Source organism: Cinclus cinclus, chromosome 26, assembly GCF_963662255.1.
Source record: "Cinclus cinclus chromosome 26, bCinCin1.1, whole genome shotgun sequence".
NCBI classification, from domain to species: Eukaryota; Metazoa; Chordata; class Aves; order Passeriformes; family Cinclidae; genus Cinclus; species Cinclus cinclus.
The window spans coordinates 3,027,385-3,048,358 of NC_085071.1; the positions used below are offsets into that span (position 1 = coordinate 3,027,385).

The 20,974-nt window shown below is 46.3% G+C and overlaps 1 protein-coding gene across 4 annotated transcripts; it reads right to left on the reverse strand.

Moving 5' to 3' along the window:
• Nucleotides 1-3: 3 nt before the first annotated feature.
• Nucleotides 4-20,973, reverse strand: PTAFR (platelet activating factor receptor). Of its 4 annotated transcripts, none has more exons than XR_009933969.1 (3): nt 18,954-20,067; nt 16,138-17,930; nt 4-16 (listed from the first exon to the last, which is right to left on the reverse strand). XR_009933969.1 is itself a non-coding variant. In XM_062509076.1 (3 exons), exons 2-3 carry the CDS (start codon nt 17,889-17,891, stop codon nt 16,809-16,811), a joined length of 873 nt encoding a protein of 290 aa, XP_062365060.1. In that variant the 5' UTR covers nt 17,892-17,930; nt 18,954-20,067; the 3' UTR covers nt 14,506-16,808. The 4 variants fall into 4 exon arrangements, 3 of the variants coding, with proteins under 3 accessions (XP_062365060.1, XP_062365059.1, XP_062365058.1); XM_062509076.1 differs by lacking the exon at nt 4-16 and having other exon boundaries at nt 14,506-17,227; nt 17,438-17,930; XM_062509075.1 differs by lacking the exons at nt 4-16; nt 18,954-20,067 and adding an exon at nt 20,944-20,973 and having other exon boundaries at nt 14,506-17,930.
• Between the last annotated feature and the right edge of the window lies 1 nt (nt 20,974).

The window sequence follows — 20,974 nt, forward strand, 5'->3', positions numbered from 1 at the left end:
CAGCAGTCTTCAAGCCCTGTTAAAGAAAGGTGTTCATAGCTTTATGTACTTTTGGGGGGCTTATCATGTAGGCTATCAGAGAATATTAATTGTTACATTCTCCTCCCACAAAACTCGTGTGGCCATCTCCCAAATAAAATACAAAATCCATATATGGAAAGATTTCATAAACAAGGGATTTAGCTTTAAGCTTTGAAGATGCAGATTTTTCATGCACATGGCACATTTCTACATCATTTACTTGGACCACACTGACTGCAGAAGCTAACACACTAATCAGACACGTGCACCATGATTTTAAAGACACTTTAAATGATCAAGTCTGGTCTACTAGGTCAGTAAACAGCATGATTCAATCTAACCTGTTTTAATTTAGAACATTTATGTAACAATCAAAAAAAAAATCAGGACAAGACTGTACACCTAAATGCATTTACACACAGCACTGTTCCCCACCAGATTCACAAAGCAAGTTCATTATTTCAACTGCACCTTTCAAAAAGCGAAGTCTAATTAAATATTATAAAACAATTTTGATTTTGGAAGCATTTACCAGAGAGATCTTGTATACATCAAAAAGCTGCTGCCTTCCAGGGGCTTGAACTCACAAAAAAGAAAATTTGCAGAATATTTTCACAACCCGATGAACTTTTGCAATTTGCCTGTGTCCTCCTGGCTTCCCCCTCTGCCCAGCTGATGTGCATGAGCAGTATGACCTGTGCTTTTGTTCTTCCTCCACCTCGTTTTGGAGCCACATTATTAAAACCAACCCCAACCTCTTCAGAGAAGCTTTTCCTGCACTGCCTCCTCCTCCAGGCAGCAGAGTCTGCCCTGCCACACATCCACACAGAAAACTGCAGGGATTGCAGAAATTAGAAGAAACGCTGAAAAAGACTGAGTGGGTTGGAGCAATCAAATCCAGCGACTTTCTGTGCTGAGGTACAACCCATTCCTGCCTCCACAGGCACAAAAGTTGAGCTCTAAGTGTCTGGAAAACTAAAGGGCAATTTTACACACCACTCCCTCCTCTAGGACCCTCTGCTTACCCACCCTGTTGGGAGCATTCAGGCACCTTCAAATCATGGGATTATCCCCACACAGAGTGACTGACTGAACTTACAGAAACAACTTTCTGGCGTCCTGAAAACCACATGTCTGTCTGTCCCCTCCCTGACTCCTGCCAGACCTACTTAACCTACCTGCACGTGCAGCCCACCTGCAGCACGGTCCCACATGCCACTCACAGGGATGCTATGCAGCCTGGAATAAGTCCATATTAACCAGGAAAACACAAAAGGTTTCTCCCTCATTTGAGGACAGGTCTTACCTACCAGGGTGTATTGTATGCACCAGGATAAAATTTTATTTATGGTTTGAGGGTTTTTTCAGGCTGCCACCCTTAATCAAAGCTACTTAGCGTTACTGCCCGAACTCTAAGTCAACTGAATTCACAATTAGTCTCTTCCATAATTCAGGTTCTTTGGAGACAACCCTATTCACAACACACAAGTCCACAACATAAAGCACTTACTGTCACCTTTTCAGCTTTTTCTTCACCAGTTTCAATTAGTTTTATTTTAAATATAGATGTAATTTATTTTTGTAAAATAACAGAAAAATTAGGAGTAAATAGAAACTCTGCCACTCACAAATTATAAAAACGGCTGACAGCAAGAAGACTTGAAATTCATACCAAGAGGTCCTGTCCCTTGTCCTTCACTTTTGGTATTTAACACTGTTTTGTTGTGTAATTTCACAGAAGAATCCCAAACTAAACTCTTCAGTATGGAAAAATATTTTACATTCCACTGATCCATACAGCAGTAACCTCCCATGCCATGCTATGCTTAAAACCTGTGACTAGTTCTTTAATTTTGGTTTTGAGAAAGATGTAAATAATTACAAAGACAAAAAGATTCGCAGAGTCCCACTGGAATATGTTATGAGCATGAAGAAAACACTCTTTCCAAATATGATGGGCACCTTGTAGCACCTGGAAGCAGATGATTGAACCAAAGCAGATGGACAGAACCTGACCTCTGGTGGCTTCATGCCTTCTCCCAGGGAAGTGAGAATTCCAAGTGAATCTGTGCCTTCCCTGTACCTCCATAAACAGCAGCACAGGCAGAGGACACCTCACACTCGAGGTGTGCCCCCCTTTGTGGTTCCACAGACCAAGCAGCAGGGAGTGTCTGGGTGAAATGGAGGCACTCAACACACCTGGGAGCAAGGGCTGAGGGCATCCTCCCCCAGGCAAGGCCACAGCAGCAGGAGCAGCAGCTTACAGTGGTGTGGGAGAAGGGAGAGCTCCTGCCTCTCCTGACCTCCCACACCCCACTCCTGCCTGACACTCCCTCCTTCATGGCCACCAGAGGCTCGCGCAGTTGGACAGCAGTCTGGATGTAAGATCTGCCAAGGGAAAAGAAAGAAAAACCAGAGAGACCCAAGCACAGTCTTTCTGCTAAGATGATGTCAGAAAGGTCAGCTCTGGCCCGGCACAGCCCTGCTCCAGGGGACGCAGCAGGATGAGGGGTCAGGAAAAACACACAAGCAGAGCAGCAGGATGTCCTTTTTCAACCACAACGACGATAAATGAAATCATAATTTTAACATCTACTTGATGTCTCACTTTGATGAAGCAGAGACACAACGGCAACAAATACACAACACCCTTTCCACCTGAATCACCCACCCAAGCACCAGGTTCTCACACAGAGCAGGTACATGTCTCCTTGGGGCTGGGCACAAGAAGTCCTTGTATCCTGGCACGACAGGAACCTCTCCCTGCTGCTCTCCTCCTGCACTGAGAGGCTGAATGAAGCTGCTGTCAGCTCCAAGGCTGAAGCCACCAGAAGATGATCCAGGGAGCAGCTGCTCCTGCCCTGCTCATATCCCTAAGAGCCCTCTCCACCACAGTTAATCCCCAGCTGCCCTCAGCCAGCCCCAGCCCTTGGTGGGTACATGTCCTAGGGTCCTGAGCCCCTCCTGGTGCTGTTGGACACCTCCTTACCCAGCTTGAGAGGTCTGAACCATCCAGAGCTTGAAAAACAAACTAAAAAATTAAAAACAAACCCAGCACCTTGCACTTGCTCAGCCTGGGCTGCCTCAGAGAAGCACACTGAGCCAGCACTAGCAACACACAAGCCACACTAGCAACAAAGATGATTTTTAAAAACTGAAAATACACAACACTGGTTTTTGTTGGGGTTTTTTGGTGTTTTTTTTTAATTGTGTTGTGGTTTTTTCACATATCAAAACTCAAAATTAGATTTTAACTTGGGTAAAACTCAAGCTAACTGCACTTCAGGTAAGGTTATCACACATTATTACAGAACATTTTTAAACCCTAAGTGAACACAACAGCAGAGGTATCAGAGATTCAGGTGATGGGAATGCTCCTGGGGGCCAATGGGTTTGTGAACGAGAAAAACAGCACAAAATGGAAGCAAGTGTTCAAGAAGCCATTAAATGAGCTGCTCCAATGAAAGAAATATCCAGAAAAATTAGTCCACTGTTGTGCTTCTGGAAATCAGCAAAGTACCACACTTTTTTCCTTTATGGGATGATTTTTGTTAATTACCTCATGAAAACTATTCTGTAATATGTGAACTAAACACCAGGTTTTATTTGATCTAGATTTGTTTGTCATAACCATCCTGTTTAATTCCACCTTGCATGGAGCACCAGCAAAGCAAAATACTAAGAACTGGATTTGTATGTAATTTTATTTTGTTCACTCAATTTAAGGAGTCACATTATCTAAACTTCAAACCAGAAAGCATCACAGCAGAGGAATGGGCTGCAGAATCACTCTCAGCAGCTGCCTTCTGCTCTGCACATCATCTTGATGCCAATAATTCACCATTAAAAGCCCTGGCAAGTGATCGCCAGTTTCTTGCACTAAATCCTGTTTTAAAAATCCTAAAATACAAAGTCTAGCTTGGTCAGGCTTTCTCAAACTAGATATCCTGGATAGAATTTCTGAAAGCGGCCTGCTATGAGCAGCACCTGGATAGACTGCTATTTACTTTCAGCTTATGCTTTTCAAGCCCATCTGCCTTGGTTTTGAATATAAAATTTCATGCAAGAAACAGCTCTCTCAAGCTGCAAATAATTAAAGTCAGGATACTGTGATAAAACCAATATGCAGTAATTATATTGGTTAGGAAAAAAATGGTTTTATATTACTTTAAAGCAGTCACTATTTCCCTAAGAACAAAGCTTTGATTGGGGTAATGAAATTGCATCTATTAAACAGAGTTGGAATAAAATCACAGGATCATTTATTTTCGAAAAGACCTCCAAGATCATTAGGTTCAACCAATACCCAGCACTGCCAAGGCCACCACTAACCCATGTCCCCAAGGGCCTTGTCCTTTAAATCCCTTAAAGGATGGTGACTCCACCTCTGCCCAGGGCAGCCTTTGCCAGGGCTGGACAGCCCTTCCAGGGAAGAAGTTTTCCCTAACATCCACTCTAAACCTTCCCTGGCACAGCTTAAGGCCATTTTCTCTCATCCTGTCCCTTGTCCCCTGGGAGCAGAGCCTGACCCCACCTGGCTCCACCCTCCTGTCAGGGAGGTGTGGAGAGCAGGAAGATCCTCCCAAGCCTTTCTTCTCCAGGCTGAGCCACACCAGCTTCTCCAGCTGCTCTCATCAGACTTGTGCTTCAGCCCCTTCCCCAACTCTGTTCCCTCCTCTGGACATGCTCCAGCCCTTCAATACCAGTACTGTAGTAAAGTACTTTTCTGATTTCCCCCCAGCCTGGAGTGTTCCATGGGATTGTTGTGCTTGGGATGCACTCTATGAATGTTCTGGGCAAGGGAATAAAGATATTAAGCAGGACTGGTCCCAGTACTGAACCCTGGGGAACTCCACCAGTGCCTGGCCCCACAGGGATGTAGTTCCATTCCCCTTCACTCTCTGGGCCCAGCCATCCAGTTAGTTTTAAACCCAGCGAAGAATATACCTGCCCAAGCCCTGAGCAGCCAGATTCTCCAGGAGAAATGGTGTCAAAGGGTTTACTAAGGTTCAGGTAGATGCATCCACCCCTTCCCCTATCCATGATGCAAGTCACCCTGTTGTGGAAGGAGATCAGGTTGATCAGGAGAGGATCTGCCTCTCCTAAACATGTCGGCTGGGACTGACCCCTGATTGTCCTGTATGTGCCATATGATGGCATGGAAGGTGGTCTGTTCTACAACCTTCCACTCCATTAAGGTCAGGCTGTAGTCCCCAGATCCATTTTCTGACCCTCCTTCTAGATGGACATTACATTTGAAAACATCCAGTCAAGTGGGACCTTCCTGGTTAGCCAGGAAAACTGGGAAATTATGGAGAGTGGCTCAGTGAGCACCCCTGCCAGCTCCTTCAGTGCCCTTGACTGGATCCTGTCTGGCCCCAGAGACTTGTCTAAGTGGTGTAGCATGTACTTATAGAAATGCTTTTTTATTGTCTTTTACAGCAATGGCTGTAATGTTTTGTGCAAGTTAACCCAAATAACCTAGCCAGTTATTTTCACTCCTTAGTTATTCAAGGACTACCACCTTACAATGAACAGCAACAAAAATACATGAATTAGGAAGCAGAACAGTATAGTCTTCCCATATTTTCTGGTGGGGCATTTCATGACAATGTGCCCCATGCTGCTGCATTACACACACAGAGGATCAGAGAATAGAGCCAAAGCAACCCAAGACATCACCCAGCTAGAGCAGAGCTTTTCCTCACAATGTTTTCACTCCACACCACTCACCACATGACAATCAGCTTCTGACAGAGAGGAGCAGAACTTGGCACAGTGCACCATGGCAGATCTACCCCCCCCCCCTTTCTTTTTTTAGATTTAATTAAAATACCCAAATAAGAACAAAAGTAGAAGAGACACATATTGACATTACTATGCACTACACAGCTGTTGAGTGCTTTTTATTCTTGAAGGTTTGACTTAGGTTTTAATCTTCAGGCAAAATATGCTCCCAGTCATCCCTTTCACTGGCAATGGCCTGTGCTCCTCCACAATAGGGTGTAAGCAAGCACGTGGACATATTTTGTTCTTCCCTGTATCTCAGCATTCCTATATCCAACCATGATAGTATTTCACCTGCCAAGCTGATGAAATATTTCCAACATATTATTCAACACAGGCAGATCAGTGTTCTGAGTATGCCAAGGCAGCACATCCAACCTGCTGACTGCTCCTACAGGATCTCTCCTGAGGATTTAGCAAAAACAGGAATTCTCTAAAGTTTACAAGAATCTCCCATTTTGTTTTGAAATAGCTTGATTAAGCACCCAGTTTAATCCAGTGTTTGAAAATCAGCAGAAATAAGAAGGAAAAGGAAGTGGGATTTCTAACTTCACGCTGTCTTTCCTCTGTCCCAAGTCCTATTTTCTAATATTAATGACTCCTCAACAGCCTTGCTCTTCAAAACAAATCTTGAGAATGCCCTCTAAAATCCATCTTCAAGACACCATCCTTCAGGGCTTCTCTCATTAAATCCATCTCCTTTTTAAGTAGCTTCCTCCTAGTTTCCTTCTTGTGAAGCAACTGAAAAGGAACTCAAGTTTATGAATGAAAGCTGGGCTACACACCAGCCTGCTGATTCTGTCTTGAACAACCCAGCAGAGGTGAACACTGATTCTCCACTACTGACTTCTCTCATCCTCCACACACACCCATACGTCCCTAAGTACAACACACACAGGTATCTGCAAAATATTGTGACAACCAGAAGAATGAATCTTTGCAATGAGTGCTGCTGGATGATTCCCTGCTCTCTCTCCATGCTCCTTCTTCCCTCCCTTATCAACCAGGAAATTTTAGAATCAAACTCTGTAAAAGTTACAAGGAAAGCATTTTGTATGCCCTATTTCTGAACGTATGGATGGTCAAGACAAGCCTCCAAATGCTGTCTTGTAGGACAGAAAAATCATGGTTTGATTAAAATTTCATAACCTTAAAATGGAAAAAAAAAGTGCTGTGAGAAATAAAACAAGAAATAAACACAGTGAGAAAATAACAGAAATCAAACATGGAAATACAAATGTAGTTTTCTACTAAGCAAAGCCTGTTCCACTGACAGGAAATTCCCCCTGATTTTTAGATCCTTGAAGAGCTATCAGTGCTCTGACTGTCTGCAGCTCACTCTGCTTAACTGATGACACATGCTTGTTTTGCCAGTTCTTATGCAATACTTTTTCAATTCAATTTTGAAACACAGCAGGGAAAAATCTTAATGCGGAAAAGAACCGTTTTCACTAACAGAAGATCTGGAAAGAACAACTTCATCCTCAAGAAAAACAACTCCCACTGAGCCCAGAAATCATGCAGCAATTCCTGCTAGACAGAGCCAGCATGCATCACTCACAGGCCACAAGAACACAGAACTGCTGCTACCTTTCAGTGACAAAACCAAAGCACAGTGATATACAGAAACATCAGCCAAGTACAAGAATTGATTCCCTCCTCTCTTCCTGAGGATATTACTTGCAGTGAGGCCACACAGATGTTCCCCTGAAGATCACACAGGGTGTGGTACCTAAAATCTCTCAGCCCATATATATTTTTGTGTTCCTGGGAATTAATAAACAGGTAACACACTTCTAGAGCTGCAGCCCTAGACAGAAAAAGAATGCTGCTTGACTTCCATGGTTTTAAAAACAAACTTCCCAACAGCAGGACATTCTGCCTTTAATTCCTAAAAGCCACTTCTGACATATTCCAAAATATTAGGACATTTCCTGAACAAAAGACTGAATCTCAGTCAAAAAGCAAATCTGCATCACATTAACCACAGAAAGGATTTATTGACATTATGTAGTTCTAAATTTCATTTTTAATAAAATATTTGACTCACACAGATCAAAATAATCACATAGCTAGTACCAGAGGCTACCATGAAATGCACCTATACTTATATTAGAGAAACTCTTTCAGTACTCAACTGTACTCAGTTCATGGTCCCAGGAGAAGTGAAGATGACAAGTAACAAACAGCCAGCTTAGGTTGTTCAGAAGGCTGATCTGCTCTGCATAGTGCTATGGGGGAGCCTGAAGAGGCAAAGTCTGATCATCAAGGACAGCTCCCCAAGCACAAGAGCCCAGTGAACCCCAAGAGGCAAGAAAATTAGTAAATGCATGGGGAGAACAGTTTGGCTGCACAGACAACGTCTGCCGAAGCTCAAAAAGGAAGAATCTGGGAGGTCAAGCAAAGACCAGGTACCTGTGATGACTTCACCAAAACTGCTGAAGTGCAGCTTCCAGGAGGAAATGAACAAGATCATGAAGGTATCTTCATTGCTATAAATGTATTTTCTTCAGATCTTGGCGCTGAGAATCAATTGCTAACTGGATAACAAGCAAATCCCAGTAAAACCAGTGCTGCAAGTCCTGGAGTGCCCGATGACCACAGACAATCTCAAGTGCATGCCTGCAGCTGAATGACCTAGTCATTGCTTTACTAACACATCTGCAATTAGTTTTTGTAATTAGTAATTACACTAATTAGTGTAATTAGTCTGTGGCCAGTGATAAGATCATGCACTTCCATTTCAGCTGACAGCAGCTGAGAGGTGTCACACAATGCAAACTGCCACAGTGGTAACCAAGTTTAACCCAAAACTCCATTAAGTTACAACCAGTTTTGACACCTGGGACAGCTGAGGAGCAGAGCACAACTCATTTCCACAGCTCTTGGGGCCTGGCAGCTCTATCACCTGTCACCATAGGCCTGATCCCAGGGGGCTCTGGAAGAGGGAGAAACAGGACTGAAGTTAGGGCAGAACCAGAGGTTGACACACATTTTCAGGCTGAAGGACAGCCCAGGGAATTTGTGTCTTCTCACTTACATATGTACCAGGTCACCTTTGTGAAAGGAGAGCCCACAGCATTTCCTGGTGGCTTTCAGCTCCAAAATCCATCAGTACCAAGACCTTACCCAAAGGGCTGTCGTCTCTGGCTTAGGCCTAGTCTGCTTTTTTTAGTCCAGTTTTTACCTCCCTCACTGGAAAAAGAAACTGCATGACATAACACTGCACTCTGCAAGTTGTTCAGTGAGAACTACACTTTCAGTAAAGACCTGTTATATTTGGGTTTTTGCAACTGCAGCCACAAAAAAAATTAATTCTATTCATTAGAGAAAAATGACAAGTTGGCACTGTTTTTATTCAGCAGAAAGTTAAATTATTTAGGTGCTGGATAGCTAACATACAGACTAGTAATTTACAGAATTACTGTAACTACTTTTGCTATCTTGTAAAATGCCACTGGCAGTGATATCATTGACTCATGGGGACTTTCTGGCTTTCCTCAGGTCAGGCAAGACTAAGTATTTTGTAGCTTCTTTTAGTTTTTTAAACCAGAAGAATTAATTTTTGCTCATATCCACAAACATCAACATACCAGGACACTTGACATGTGAGCTAACTACTGGATAGAAGAGGGGGGAAAAAAGAGTAGAATAAGAATTAAATCTCTTTGTAAATGAGATGTAAATGTCTTTGTAGTTCTTCAGAATACCAGCCAAGCTAATGAAGAATAGAAGTGCCCCAGTTAACTCTGAATCACACTTTCTAGAAAGGCCAGCTCCCCTTCCTATACCCCAAAAGTTCTGGATGGACAGGAAATGGGGATTTAAAATACACAGAATAATCAAGACAACAGCTTTGAAATTTCAAGACCTATTATAAAGGCAGGGAACAAAGGACCAGATATATCCTGCAAATGGGACCAGACTTGCATGTGAAATTTCAAAGTCCTGAACCAACAGCATTGTTTTCTGTGGCAGTATTTTCCCCAACAGGTAGATAAGAATAACTATACCTTTACCAAAAGAACAGCATGAGGAAATCTGAAGTACAGAAAACCAGTATCACTGTTTTTCTACTCAAAACACCTCCATGTGGTTTTGAAAACAGCAGCTACATTCTCTTCTGTTCTGAATAATTAATAATCATCTTGTCCTGAATATTGGTTTTTCTACCCTGATCATCATAAGACACTACTATTTAAGGAAGAATTTCTTAAGCTGTCTCAAAAAGAACAGGGCAAAAAAAGCGTCACAGAAAAGCCACTATTATGAGACTGAGTTGCAAAATCCAGAAATGGAATTACACATAATAGTGCATTCTGTATAGAAATAGGAACCATCAGCCAAGGTTTAAAGCTGCCACAAGCTTTATGTGATATTCCAGCTGGTGACTCAAAGAAACAGCACTGTCAGTATTCAAACACAACCAACAAACATTTCAAGACACAGCAGGAAGCTCCTGGGATGCAAGAATACTCTTCAGGTCAAGTCTTAACTGAGGAGAGACCCATCTGCTACTGAATTGTTCCATCACCTCTGAGATTAGGCTGGACATACCCTTAACCCAAATAAAAGTCTATTTAAGAGATTAAAAGAGTCCCCAGTCAGCTCCATCACAATATGATATTGTTTTTCTAAATACAAGGCTTGTTTTCTAGTTAGCTTGTTCAGCTATAGAACTGATGGGTGACAACCTGGAAAAGACAGGGCAGTGATTGGTGTGAATCACAATGATACCATACCCTTAAGAGGCTGCTGTGCCCTGCTGTGTCACAGCACTCTCCTAAACATCATGTTGAGTAAGGGATGAGGAGGAGATCTGTGCCCTTGCAATATCACCTTCACTGAGGCTCTGGAGGCAGCTGCAAGAAGAAAGAAAGGGTTTGAAATTACTCCCTCAGGTACTGGAGTGCCTCCAGTCATGGCATCTGCACAAATTATCCCAGAATCAGTGCTGGAGAGGGGCCACCAGAGAATATTGATGAAGAGATGCTTGTTTGCAGCCCTTTAACCAAACAAAGTAAAAAAATTCTAGACAAATTCGGATGAAATAAAGAAAATCAATTAAGGGTAAGACAAAGCAAGAAAAAGCTGAAAAATACCTTCCTCGACATATAACCTATACCATGCCATGCCACTGTCTGGAGATGGGGTCTGTAGATATTGCTTGGTGCAAGAACATATATAAAACACCAGTGGTTAAGTCCTGACACAGTTCTATTTCAGGCTTAAAAGTTTTCACACCTCTCCATCCTGGCAGCTCATTTTCCAATCACAGGGTTTTGCAGACCCAGTAAAAGTTTTATCAAACATCCATTTTCTAAAAGCAATTTCAGGGAGAAAGAGCAGAGACTTGCCAAGAGGAGAAAAAAATAACCCTACTTCTGGTAACTGAGTACAAGCATGGAGCTACTCATGTCCCAGTGACATACTATCTGCTTTATGCCCTGAGTACTTTGTGTGTAGCATGGCTTGCACACAGGAACACACTACTTGCCTGACTTTAAGTTCAATTAAAGTATTGCAGTGTATTTTATCAAGTTTTATTTTTAGCCATCTATAGCCACCTTTTGGTACACATAAGTTAGGAAATGGTACATTCAACTACGGTAGAGGGGCTCCAACTCATTCACACAACACATGGAAATCCACCTATAGTGTCTTCTGACATACTCAACTCAAAATTCATTCAACATCTGGGTATTTCCAGTGCAAAGTTTTGAGAAGTTATAAATACTTCTAAAGACGTCAATTACTTGAGAATTCCTACAGCTATTACAAACATCTGTGACAGTTTTTCAAACAGATTATTTGAAAAGCAACAATTTTTCAATCGGATGTGTTGCACAACCCAACAATACACAGTTCCCCAGGAGCCATAATTGCTGCTGATGCTGAGGAAAGAGCTGAGGGGGAGACAAAAGCTGCAGGCAAATACTGCAGGTATTGCAGCAGCTTGGAAACTGCAGGACCTCAAGCCCAGCAACATTTCAAACAGAGCAGGGAGAATGCACCAGCAGATCACTGCTTCTGTGGCAAAAGCTGGACAGCAGAACTCCACAAGTAAGAGGGATTGCACTATGAGGTGACAAGGAAAATCTCTCAAACTAGTAGGTTCAGCCCAACATGCCTGTAGGTTTGCAGACTGAGAAAGCCACCATGTTCATGCATTTTAAAAAGTAACTTATTACGAAACCACTGACTTGAGGCACATGAATTGTGATTCTCAACTAAACATACCTTATTCAGCTTCCGGAGTTTAAGATGATCCACAACAGACAAAACTGAAGGAAACCAAACAAGGGGCACATAAGACTTTTATGATTACCATAATCCTAATCAGTATGTTGCCCGCTAACTACCAGTTGGAGGTTACTGCATTACATATTAAGTGTATCACAGAAGCAGAGCTAGCTCCATTCTGAAAGCAAACCCCACCATAAGTCTTTGTTTGATGCTCCATCAGAATGGCTACAGCTACATTCCATCAAGGACTAGCTCTAGTCTGGAAACCATTCAGCCACACCATGCACCACAGCAACCAAACCAACAAGGCACTCTGTGCTGGAGCTGGCTGTACATAAAGCTCCAGCAACTCTGCACAGCATTCCCAGAACCAGGGTCATCCGGCAGAGCTGATATGGATCCCAACCTCGCTTGTGAGGCCCAAGCATCCTATCAGATCGCACCAGCAGCTAAAGCCACTCGAGAACGATGCCAGTGTGCTGAACTGTGCCCTGGGGAAGCCCGCACGGCCCGCGCCCGGCCCCGGGAGCCGCGGTCCCTCCGGCAGCCATCTACCGAGCCCTGGGCACGTCTAGGGCCCGGCTCTGAGTCCAGGCTCCCTCTGGCCGCTCCTCACTGCCTGGGCGAGCCCAGGGAGCCGGGCAGTGCCCCCCTACCCCTCCCGCCTTTCCCCCAGCTCTTCCGCGCACCACCAGCAGCGAAGAAGCCGGGACAGCCGGGCACACCTCGCCGGGCTCGGGAGCGGCGAGACAGGGTCCAGCCCCGAGGCCCCGGTCCTGCCGCGGCCCCTCGGGCCCGCGCTCCGGGCAGGCAGGGGCAGAAGCACACGCTGAGCACACGCGTCGGCCTCACCGCCCGCGGCCTCGCAGCCCCGGCCCGCAGGTCCCAGCCCAAGCCTGTGAACAGCACCGGGGGCTGCGGGGATGCTCCGCGGGCAGGGCCCGAGCGGGTTCTTACCGAGAGGCGGCTCCGGAGCCGGGCCCGGGGCCCGCAGCGGACATGGCAGCGGCGCCCGCGCTCCCCGCCCGCCGCCGGAACAGAGCGCGGCGCCGGCAGTGGCGTCACGGCCCGGGCGGAGCCGAGGGGGCCCGCGGGGACCGAGGGGCTGAGGGGCCGGGGCCGTGTGGGAGCCGTCGCTGCGGTCTCGGCAGTGTCACCTTCCTGGGGCCGCCTCTCCGCTCGCTCTCCCGGCGGGTATTTCAATAGAAGGGGCCCGGCCAGCCCGGCTGGGTGCCGCCAAAGCCGCTCCATCACCGCCCTCCTCAGCCGGGCAGAGAATACAGAATGAGGGGCTGGTGGGGCGAGAGAACGGCAGGAGAGATCTCGGAGCCAGCACCGGTACGGCAGACGTGACCCGGCTGGGGGAATCCCTTTAATTTATTGCGAGAGAAGTCAGAGTAGGGTAATGAGAAATAAACCCACATCTTAATCCCCCACCCCTCCCTGCTTGTGAGACTCGGCTGCGTTCCCGATTCTCTCGCTGCTGCTCCCAGCATTGCAGGGGCGGGTAATAGGGGATCATAGGGGCTCTCTCCGTCCCTCAAGGGATGGACCCCTCAGAGTTTTCCCCGCTCCAGCATGGGCTGTTTCCCGCGGGGTCAGTATTTCAGGAGCAGGCAGCTCCACTGCGGGTCCTGCCAGGACCCTGCTCCATCACGGGCTTCTCTCTCCGCAGGTCCTCACAGGACCCTGCTCCATCACGGGCTTCCCACGCGGTCGCAGCTTCTCGGGCATTGCTCCAGCTTGGGCTCCTCCAGGGGCTGCAGGGGCATTTCTGCACTCGCTGCCCTCCACGGGCTGCAGAGGAATCTCAGTCCCAGCACCTGGAGCAGGTCCTGCCCTCCTTCCCCACCGACGCTGGGCTCTGCAGGGATGTTTCTCACATATTCTCGCTCCCCTTTTCTTTGGCTGCTACTTGTTCCTATGCAGTAACTGTTTTTCCTTTTTTATTATGTTATCGCAAAGGTGTTGTCACCATCACTGATGGGCTCATCTCCGCCCTGGAGCCTAATGGCTTTGGTTTCATTGTATACGGGGGAAGCTTCTGACAGCTTCCCACAGGAGCCACCCCTGCAACCCTCCCCACTCCTGACCTCCTCCACTACCACAGCCTGGCCCTGCAAAATCAATACATTAAAATGGTTTGTCACATCACAGCCACACAATTGGTCCATATAAATTTCCCATATGCAGGTCAGAGAGTTCAAAGGGTTTTGGAGAGCTCTAGCAGATTTTTCAGTTGTTGTTTCCTATCTGAAATAATTTCTTCCCCTGCCCTTTTAGCCGGTAGAACCTTGCTAAGCCTTTAATTTCACCCCTCCCAAGAGTTCATGTGATGGTTAAAAAAAATAAAAAAAGAGACACGTTGAAGCAGTTCTGGTGTGGCACCAAGGCTTTCCCTCAAGTATAAATATAGAAAGATAAGAAGGTGGAAAAACTTAAAGGGCAAACTTGAGGAACACATTTTATTTAAAAGAACTTTTGAGGATCCATTTCATTGCAAGGTAAAGTAGAGTAATGCCACATTGCAGTAAGAGCAAGAAAGTATTTCCAGGAACAGAAGTAGCAGCTTAGTCTGTTTTTTTAGAAATGCATTTTTACTGACTAGTTAGCATAACATCTCCTGAAGTGGCTTCGGGGCTTTCCCCTCTGCTTATCCATTTCCTCAGATGCAAGTTTATGTTTGTTCCCTAAGCCCACAGTGCTTGCTGTGGAATAAAGCCTTATGTATAAAGTTATGTACCCATGGTAAAGAACTAAACTGTAAGCTATTGCAAGCTTTCCAAGAATCAGGAGATGATCATGCATCTGCCAGCTTTCCATGTAAAAATCCTTTCAGTTTCCTCCAAGAGTTGCCAAACTCCATCTATCAGGGCTTTAGGGTCTGTGAAATGAGAATTCCACTGTTGCTGGGAGCCAAGGGGGGAAAGCAGGTCCCCCTGTCTGCCAGCTGCAAGAGCTCGTCCTCCAGAATATGCCCACAGAACAGAGGCAGATTTCTCTAGCAAGCCAGATTTAGGCTTTTAAGTTGCAGAAATTGCTCCCTTCCTGCGTGCTGTGACTGCAGACTCAGGGTGCATCTCTGAACATGTCTTAGGAGCATGAGATACTGGCAAGTGTTGTGGGTGGCCATTACTGGAACAGAGCCCAGGATTAGGAGGGAGATGCATTCTTCTTGTGATCAGACTCTTTCCTCTGGCCCTGGGCCTGGAGTGCAGGGCTGGCCCTCGCAATGGCCAGAGGATACATCTGAAGGACTGTATCTCCAGTGGGTACAGGCAAAGCAGAACATATATTGGTCCTGTCTTTGGAAAGACTTGAGTTTATCTCTCCCGTTGTCAGCCAGGTGGGGGAAAGCTGCTGTCCTGCACATGAATAATTGGCATCACAGGTCAGATACACTCTTCCCGTCATCAACAGACTAGCTCTTTTAGGGAACCAACAACTGTTGTGAAAACAAGTAAGTTCCCTTCCCTGCCCAATTTCCTGTGCTAGATTGAGTAATCTGGGTCAGAAAAGGAACCCCAAGTGTCTCATGACTGGTAAGAGAACTCAGCACCCACGGAAAACCACTTTGCCCTGTGCCCCAGTGGACTGCATCCGGCCCTGGGCAAGGGGCCTCCAGTGCTGTTGGAGTGTGTGTAAATTATTTGTCTGCCAAGTGTCCTGACCTAACACTTGGCTTGCTCTAGATCAAGAACTGATCAGCTTTGATTGTTTTCAGCAGAACTAGAAAGCCTAGGGAAGGCATAATGCAATGGCTGTAACCCTAATTTAAATAAATATGTACAAAGATATGGAAGCATTTTAAGTTTTTTTCTTTATCATAATGCCCATGCTGACAGTAGCCCTCTGTTACCTGGAGCCTCCTGAGCAAGACTGGGTGTCTGCAGACACATGCATTCAGTGAGAAATTACTAAACTAAGTGCATGAGGCCACTGGCTGGCCAGTTCTGCTCTCACACAGGAAGCCAGGGCAGACCATGGTTGCCTTTGGCCATAATTCTGACCTGGTGGAGGGAGGGGTAGAGATGTGCTGAGGCACTGCAAATTTCTCTTCCTTTGCTTCCCTGCTGTACTGACCCAAGATCTGCAAGCAAAGATTCATAATAGCTGCTCCCAGACATCTATCAAGTTTGGATCCCAGCAGACCATGTGAGTCACTAAGAAGAGATGAAGGGATCAGAGGTGCAGATTTCTTTGACAGCAGTTGAGGAATTCTGTGGACTACATCCCTTACAGCCACTCAAGACCTTTGTTAGCTCAGACTCTCTTCACAGGACCATGTAAGCTGCTTAGAAGGGCCACCCAATGATACTCAGGGCTCAATCTGTTCTTCCAGGTCTTTCAGAAGTTCCTTACAGCTGATGCTGGGTCCACTGTGAGAGCTGCGAGGGCAGGCAGAGGAGCAGGGATGGTTGTCTGTGCTGGACTGACACAATGGGTAATTTTGGTACACTCAGCTTCTAGCTGCTCACTGCAGAGGCTCAGTGACACACTTCTTTCACCTTAAAGCAGGTCATCTGAGCTGTTCTCAGTGCCCATGAGAGCACCAGCCTTGACAGAAGGTGCTGCCAGGTTCCAGTTCTGCCCATTGTACGTGACAGAAGAAATGAGCACCCATTCTTCTGTCTAATGGGAAAAATAAAATGTAAAATGCTGGTCTTCTGTTGTGTCCCTTGGTGCCGATTCTTGAGAAAAGATGAGTGAATGATTTATGCCTCTCCATGTGCCATCGAACACACTGAGTGGCCCTAACAGATCCTAATGGCATCCTCTTGCTGAATCATGCCCTCAATCACCGTGTCTGTTGTTTGCCTGGAGCATTTGCGACTCCCTTTCATGCTTTTCAGGTTTTCTGAAAGATGCTTCTGGAACTTCTTGGTGAGGAAGCAGTAGATGATCGGGTCCAACACACAGTTTGTACTCAAGAGGCACAAAGTCACCTGGTGAGCATCGTTGAGCTGTTGGCGCAGCTGACAGTCTTCCTTCTTCCACTGCTCCAGAACAGTGAGAGTCCAGGGCAGGTGCACGATGTGATGGGGCACAAAGCTTATGATGAACACAGCCAGCACTGTGCACACCATCCAGAGTGCCCTTTGCTTGATGTGAGTGCTCTTCCGTGGGTGCTCTGACTTGGAGAACAAGGTCCTGATAATGACAATGTTCCAACCTAGTATTAAAAGGAAAATTATATAGAAGAGGATGCAGATGATGACATGAATGGCAAGAACAGCTGAAACACCACTCGAGGTGTCATAGCGCTCAAAGCACCGAGTGAAATTCCTGAAGCCGACCTCCTCCTGATTAGTATTATTGTCAAAAAGGTAATACAAAGAGCTGCCCACTATTATGATCCAGATAGCTGCTGATAGGTAGATACCTCTTCTCTGGGTGGTCAGCTGAGCTGCTTTAATAGGATTAGTCACAGCTTGGTAACGGTTGTATGTGATGACCATCAGAAAGGCAACAGAAGAGTAGGTATTAACAAAAAATAAACAGCCAGCCACATTACAGAGGAACTCAGGCATGATCCAGTCTCCATGGTGGTGGTAGTAAACAATCCACATTGGCATAGTAACTAAGAAGAGCAAGTCAGCTACTGTCAGGTTCACCATGAATATCTTGATTTCATTGAGTTTCTTGCTGGGGTAAATACGGCTGAAAATCCAGAGAACATAGCAGTTGGCAACAAAGCCCAGAATGAAAATAATGCTGTAGAAAACAGTGAAGAGGTTGTAACGAAACTCAGAGTCTATGTGACATGAAATGTAGGGATCAGCACTGCCTTCCACACCTCCTTTGTCCTTTCCAGACATCATGGTGTCGATGGGCATGTCTGAAGCACAGTTTCCTGCCACAGCTTTTCTTCTTACCTAAAAATAGACAGCAGAAATCAAGCTGATTGGTTTGGCACCATTGCTAAGCCAAACCCCACCTTTCATTATCAGTTATCTATGACCAGAGGAGTTCTGCTGATGCCTTGGTTCCAGCCAGACACTTGCCATGTCTCCTTGGTCCTCTCTTTGATCCCATTTCCATAGCATACAAACCTACATGTCTTCATCCAGCATTGTTTGCTGCAGTGAGGTCTCAGGTCACTGATCTCTAATCTTAGAATATTTTTCTGCATGAAAGTTTTTAGATAAAAATACTCTGTTACTCTGCCCTGTCTCAAGTTTCTTAATCTTTTACTAGAATCAGAAGTGTTTTCTATGATTCGTCCTCTCCCTGCATCTGGTTCTCCTTTCTTCCCCTGCCATATCCCCACTGCCCCTACCTCCCACCATGGTTCCTGATACTTTCTAACTTCTTTATACTTGTTTTAAAGAATTCCGGATGTGAAAAAATATGTGGTAAAATGTCTCACAGAATCTAGAAGAGTTGTGGTTGGAAAATACCCTGGGAGATCACCTGGCCCAACCCCTGCTGAAGCAGATTACCCTGAGCAGGTTGTGCAGGATGGCATCCAGGCAGGGTCTGAATAACTCCAGGGAAGGAGACTTCACAACCTCTCTGGGCAGCCTGTTCCAGGTCTGTGAGAACCTCACAGTCAAGAAATTCTTCTCATATTCAGATGGGGTTTCCTGTGTTTCAATTTGAGCCTGGTGTCCACGTCCTGTTGCTGGGCACCACTGAAAAGAGTTTGGCCCTGTCCCCCTAACCCCTCCCTGCAGACAGAGACAGACAGGGATAATGTCCCCTCTCAGACATCTCTTCTCAAGGCTGAACAGCCCTAGCTCCCTCAGCCTTTCCTCAGAACAGAGATGCTCCAGTCCCTTCATGATCACTGCAGCCTCTATTGGAGTACACTTCAGGAGCTCTATGGCTTTCTTGAGGCATTTAATTATAAATTGAGGAGCCCAGAAGTGGACACAGCACTCCAGACGTGGCCTCACCTGGGCTGAGTAGAGGGGCAGGATCACTTTCCTCACTTGCTGCTCCTGAGTAGGTGCCCTCCTGCCTCAAAACGTTCTGGATTCTCCCCAGCAGCAGGCAGTGCCAGGAAACCCCATCCCATCCTCTGTGGGTTGAGTCCCCCCCGAGTCCCCTTGTGGTGTTGTTCTTTATTTACACATTTGCACATCTGCAATTCTCCTCTGCAAATGGGGAAGTCAGCTGGAGCCAGAGCTTGCTCTCCATTTTTCTGCAGAATTGCAGCCCTCAGTACTGCTCTCCAGTCATTAGGAGAGGAAGGCAGCAGTCATCTTCCTGAGGGTCTTCACCCCTCTCAGGTCCTCTAAGGACACAACAATTACAAGATTTGGACCTTCCCAGGCAGCTGCATGCTGGGCAGTGCTGAGTTCCAAGTGTCCTTAAGCTCAATCTTCCAGCCACAGTCCCTGCAGAAGGGACACACAGCCACGGCAGTGCTGGGAGCTGGCCCAGGTGACAGGTGCATTTCACCTGTATTTCACATGTATTTCCCCTCATTCACCTTGATCTCTGCCACTCTTCTGATCTCCAAAGGGCACTAGATCATTCAGGTGATGGGCTTCATCACAGGGAGTGTAGTGTTTGATACACTACTCTGACATTAGAATAAGGAATAAAAACCCAAGAAGTCCTAATTATCTAAGATCATTAGAAAGCTCCTTTTTTTTTTCTTCCCCCTGCAAAATCTGCATCATAAATTCACACTGCTGGGACTATCTGCAACACCAGCAAATAGCTACGGTGCTTGGGGCTGGGGTTTAATTGCTTTGCAATTAAAGGTGGTCTATTCCTGTGGCACCAGACCTGAGTATACCAGGAGTAGGGGGGAAAAGAAAACAGGTGATGCAACTCTCTAGCAGTATTGATGAGAAGTGCTGACGTCCAATACATGGGCACAACTGTTGTTCACAAAATCCCTTCAGACAGTGCCCCAGGGCACTGTCCACCCACAACCTCCGTTTCTGGTTCTGCACAATTGCATGGTGGCCATCAAATTTGCCCAGGAGTTCTGGAGAGCTTTACTGTCTGCAGACTGCACACCAGCTGCCAGATTTAGCAGATAGGGTGGAAGGGAAAGTGAACACACATGTCCCCGTCACGGCAGAGTCTTGCACAGAAGGTGGGCTTGAGCCACAGGTCTGTGCTCTGAAATGGAGAGGTGGGTGTGAGAACATGCTCTGTGACTGCTTCCAGTCTGCTGCAATCTCTGGCAAAGGTGGTCTGTGGGAGATGGCAGTGCCACCTCCTGGCCTCAGCACCACCTGGTAGAGCTCACCTATCTTTGCATCGGGAGGTTGTGCTGTGCCAGTGCCAGGGTCCTGCAGGGAATCACAAGAGAGGTGTCCTTTCCTTCTCATGAACCAAGTGAGATGTTCTACTGAGCACAGCTAGAAGGGAACACAGCACCATTTCCCACAGAATTTAACCAATGCCCAATTCCCTCTTCAGCCTGAGGAACCCAGGCTTGTGTCTCTGGACGCTTGTGAATGCCCTGAGCCCTGGGCTCTGGAGCACTCTGAGGGGGCTCTCCTCAGCCCGTCTTGCTGAGCAGTTCCCCTTTCTCTGAAGCCTGTTCATGCCTGTTTGTGGTGCCAGCAGAAAGGCACCACGGGCAGGGTACGGGTGGCTGTGGGCCCTGGTCTCTGCTGCAGCAGCCTCTGCTCCCTGGCCAAACCCCCTGGAGACTCCAGCCCAAGCCACTGCCTTGTCCACAGTCCCCCAGCCAGTAATCCCAGGTGGTTTGAACCATCAGCTGCAGAGGATGCAGGGCTGAAGGTGGAAGTAACCAGCACAGTCAGGGCACCTGCTGATCCTGCTCTCTGTCTATAGACTCTGCCACGGACTGTGCCCTCTCAGTCAGGATTTACTGGCTTATAGATGCAAGCAAGCTCTGCCATCAGCAAGAGTATATTCCAAGAGGAATAGTACTAATAAAGTATATTTTCTGCTTACCAGAGTTGAAAAAATTCAGCACAATATGTCC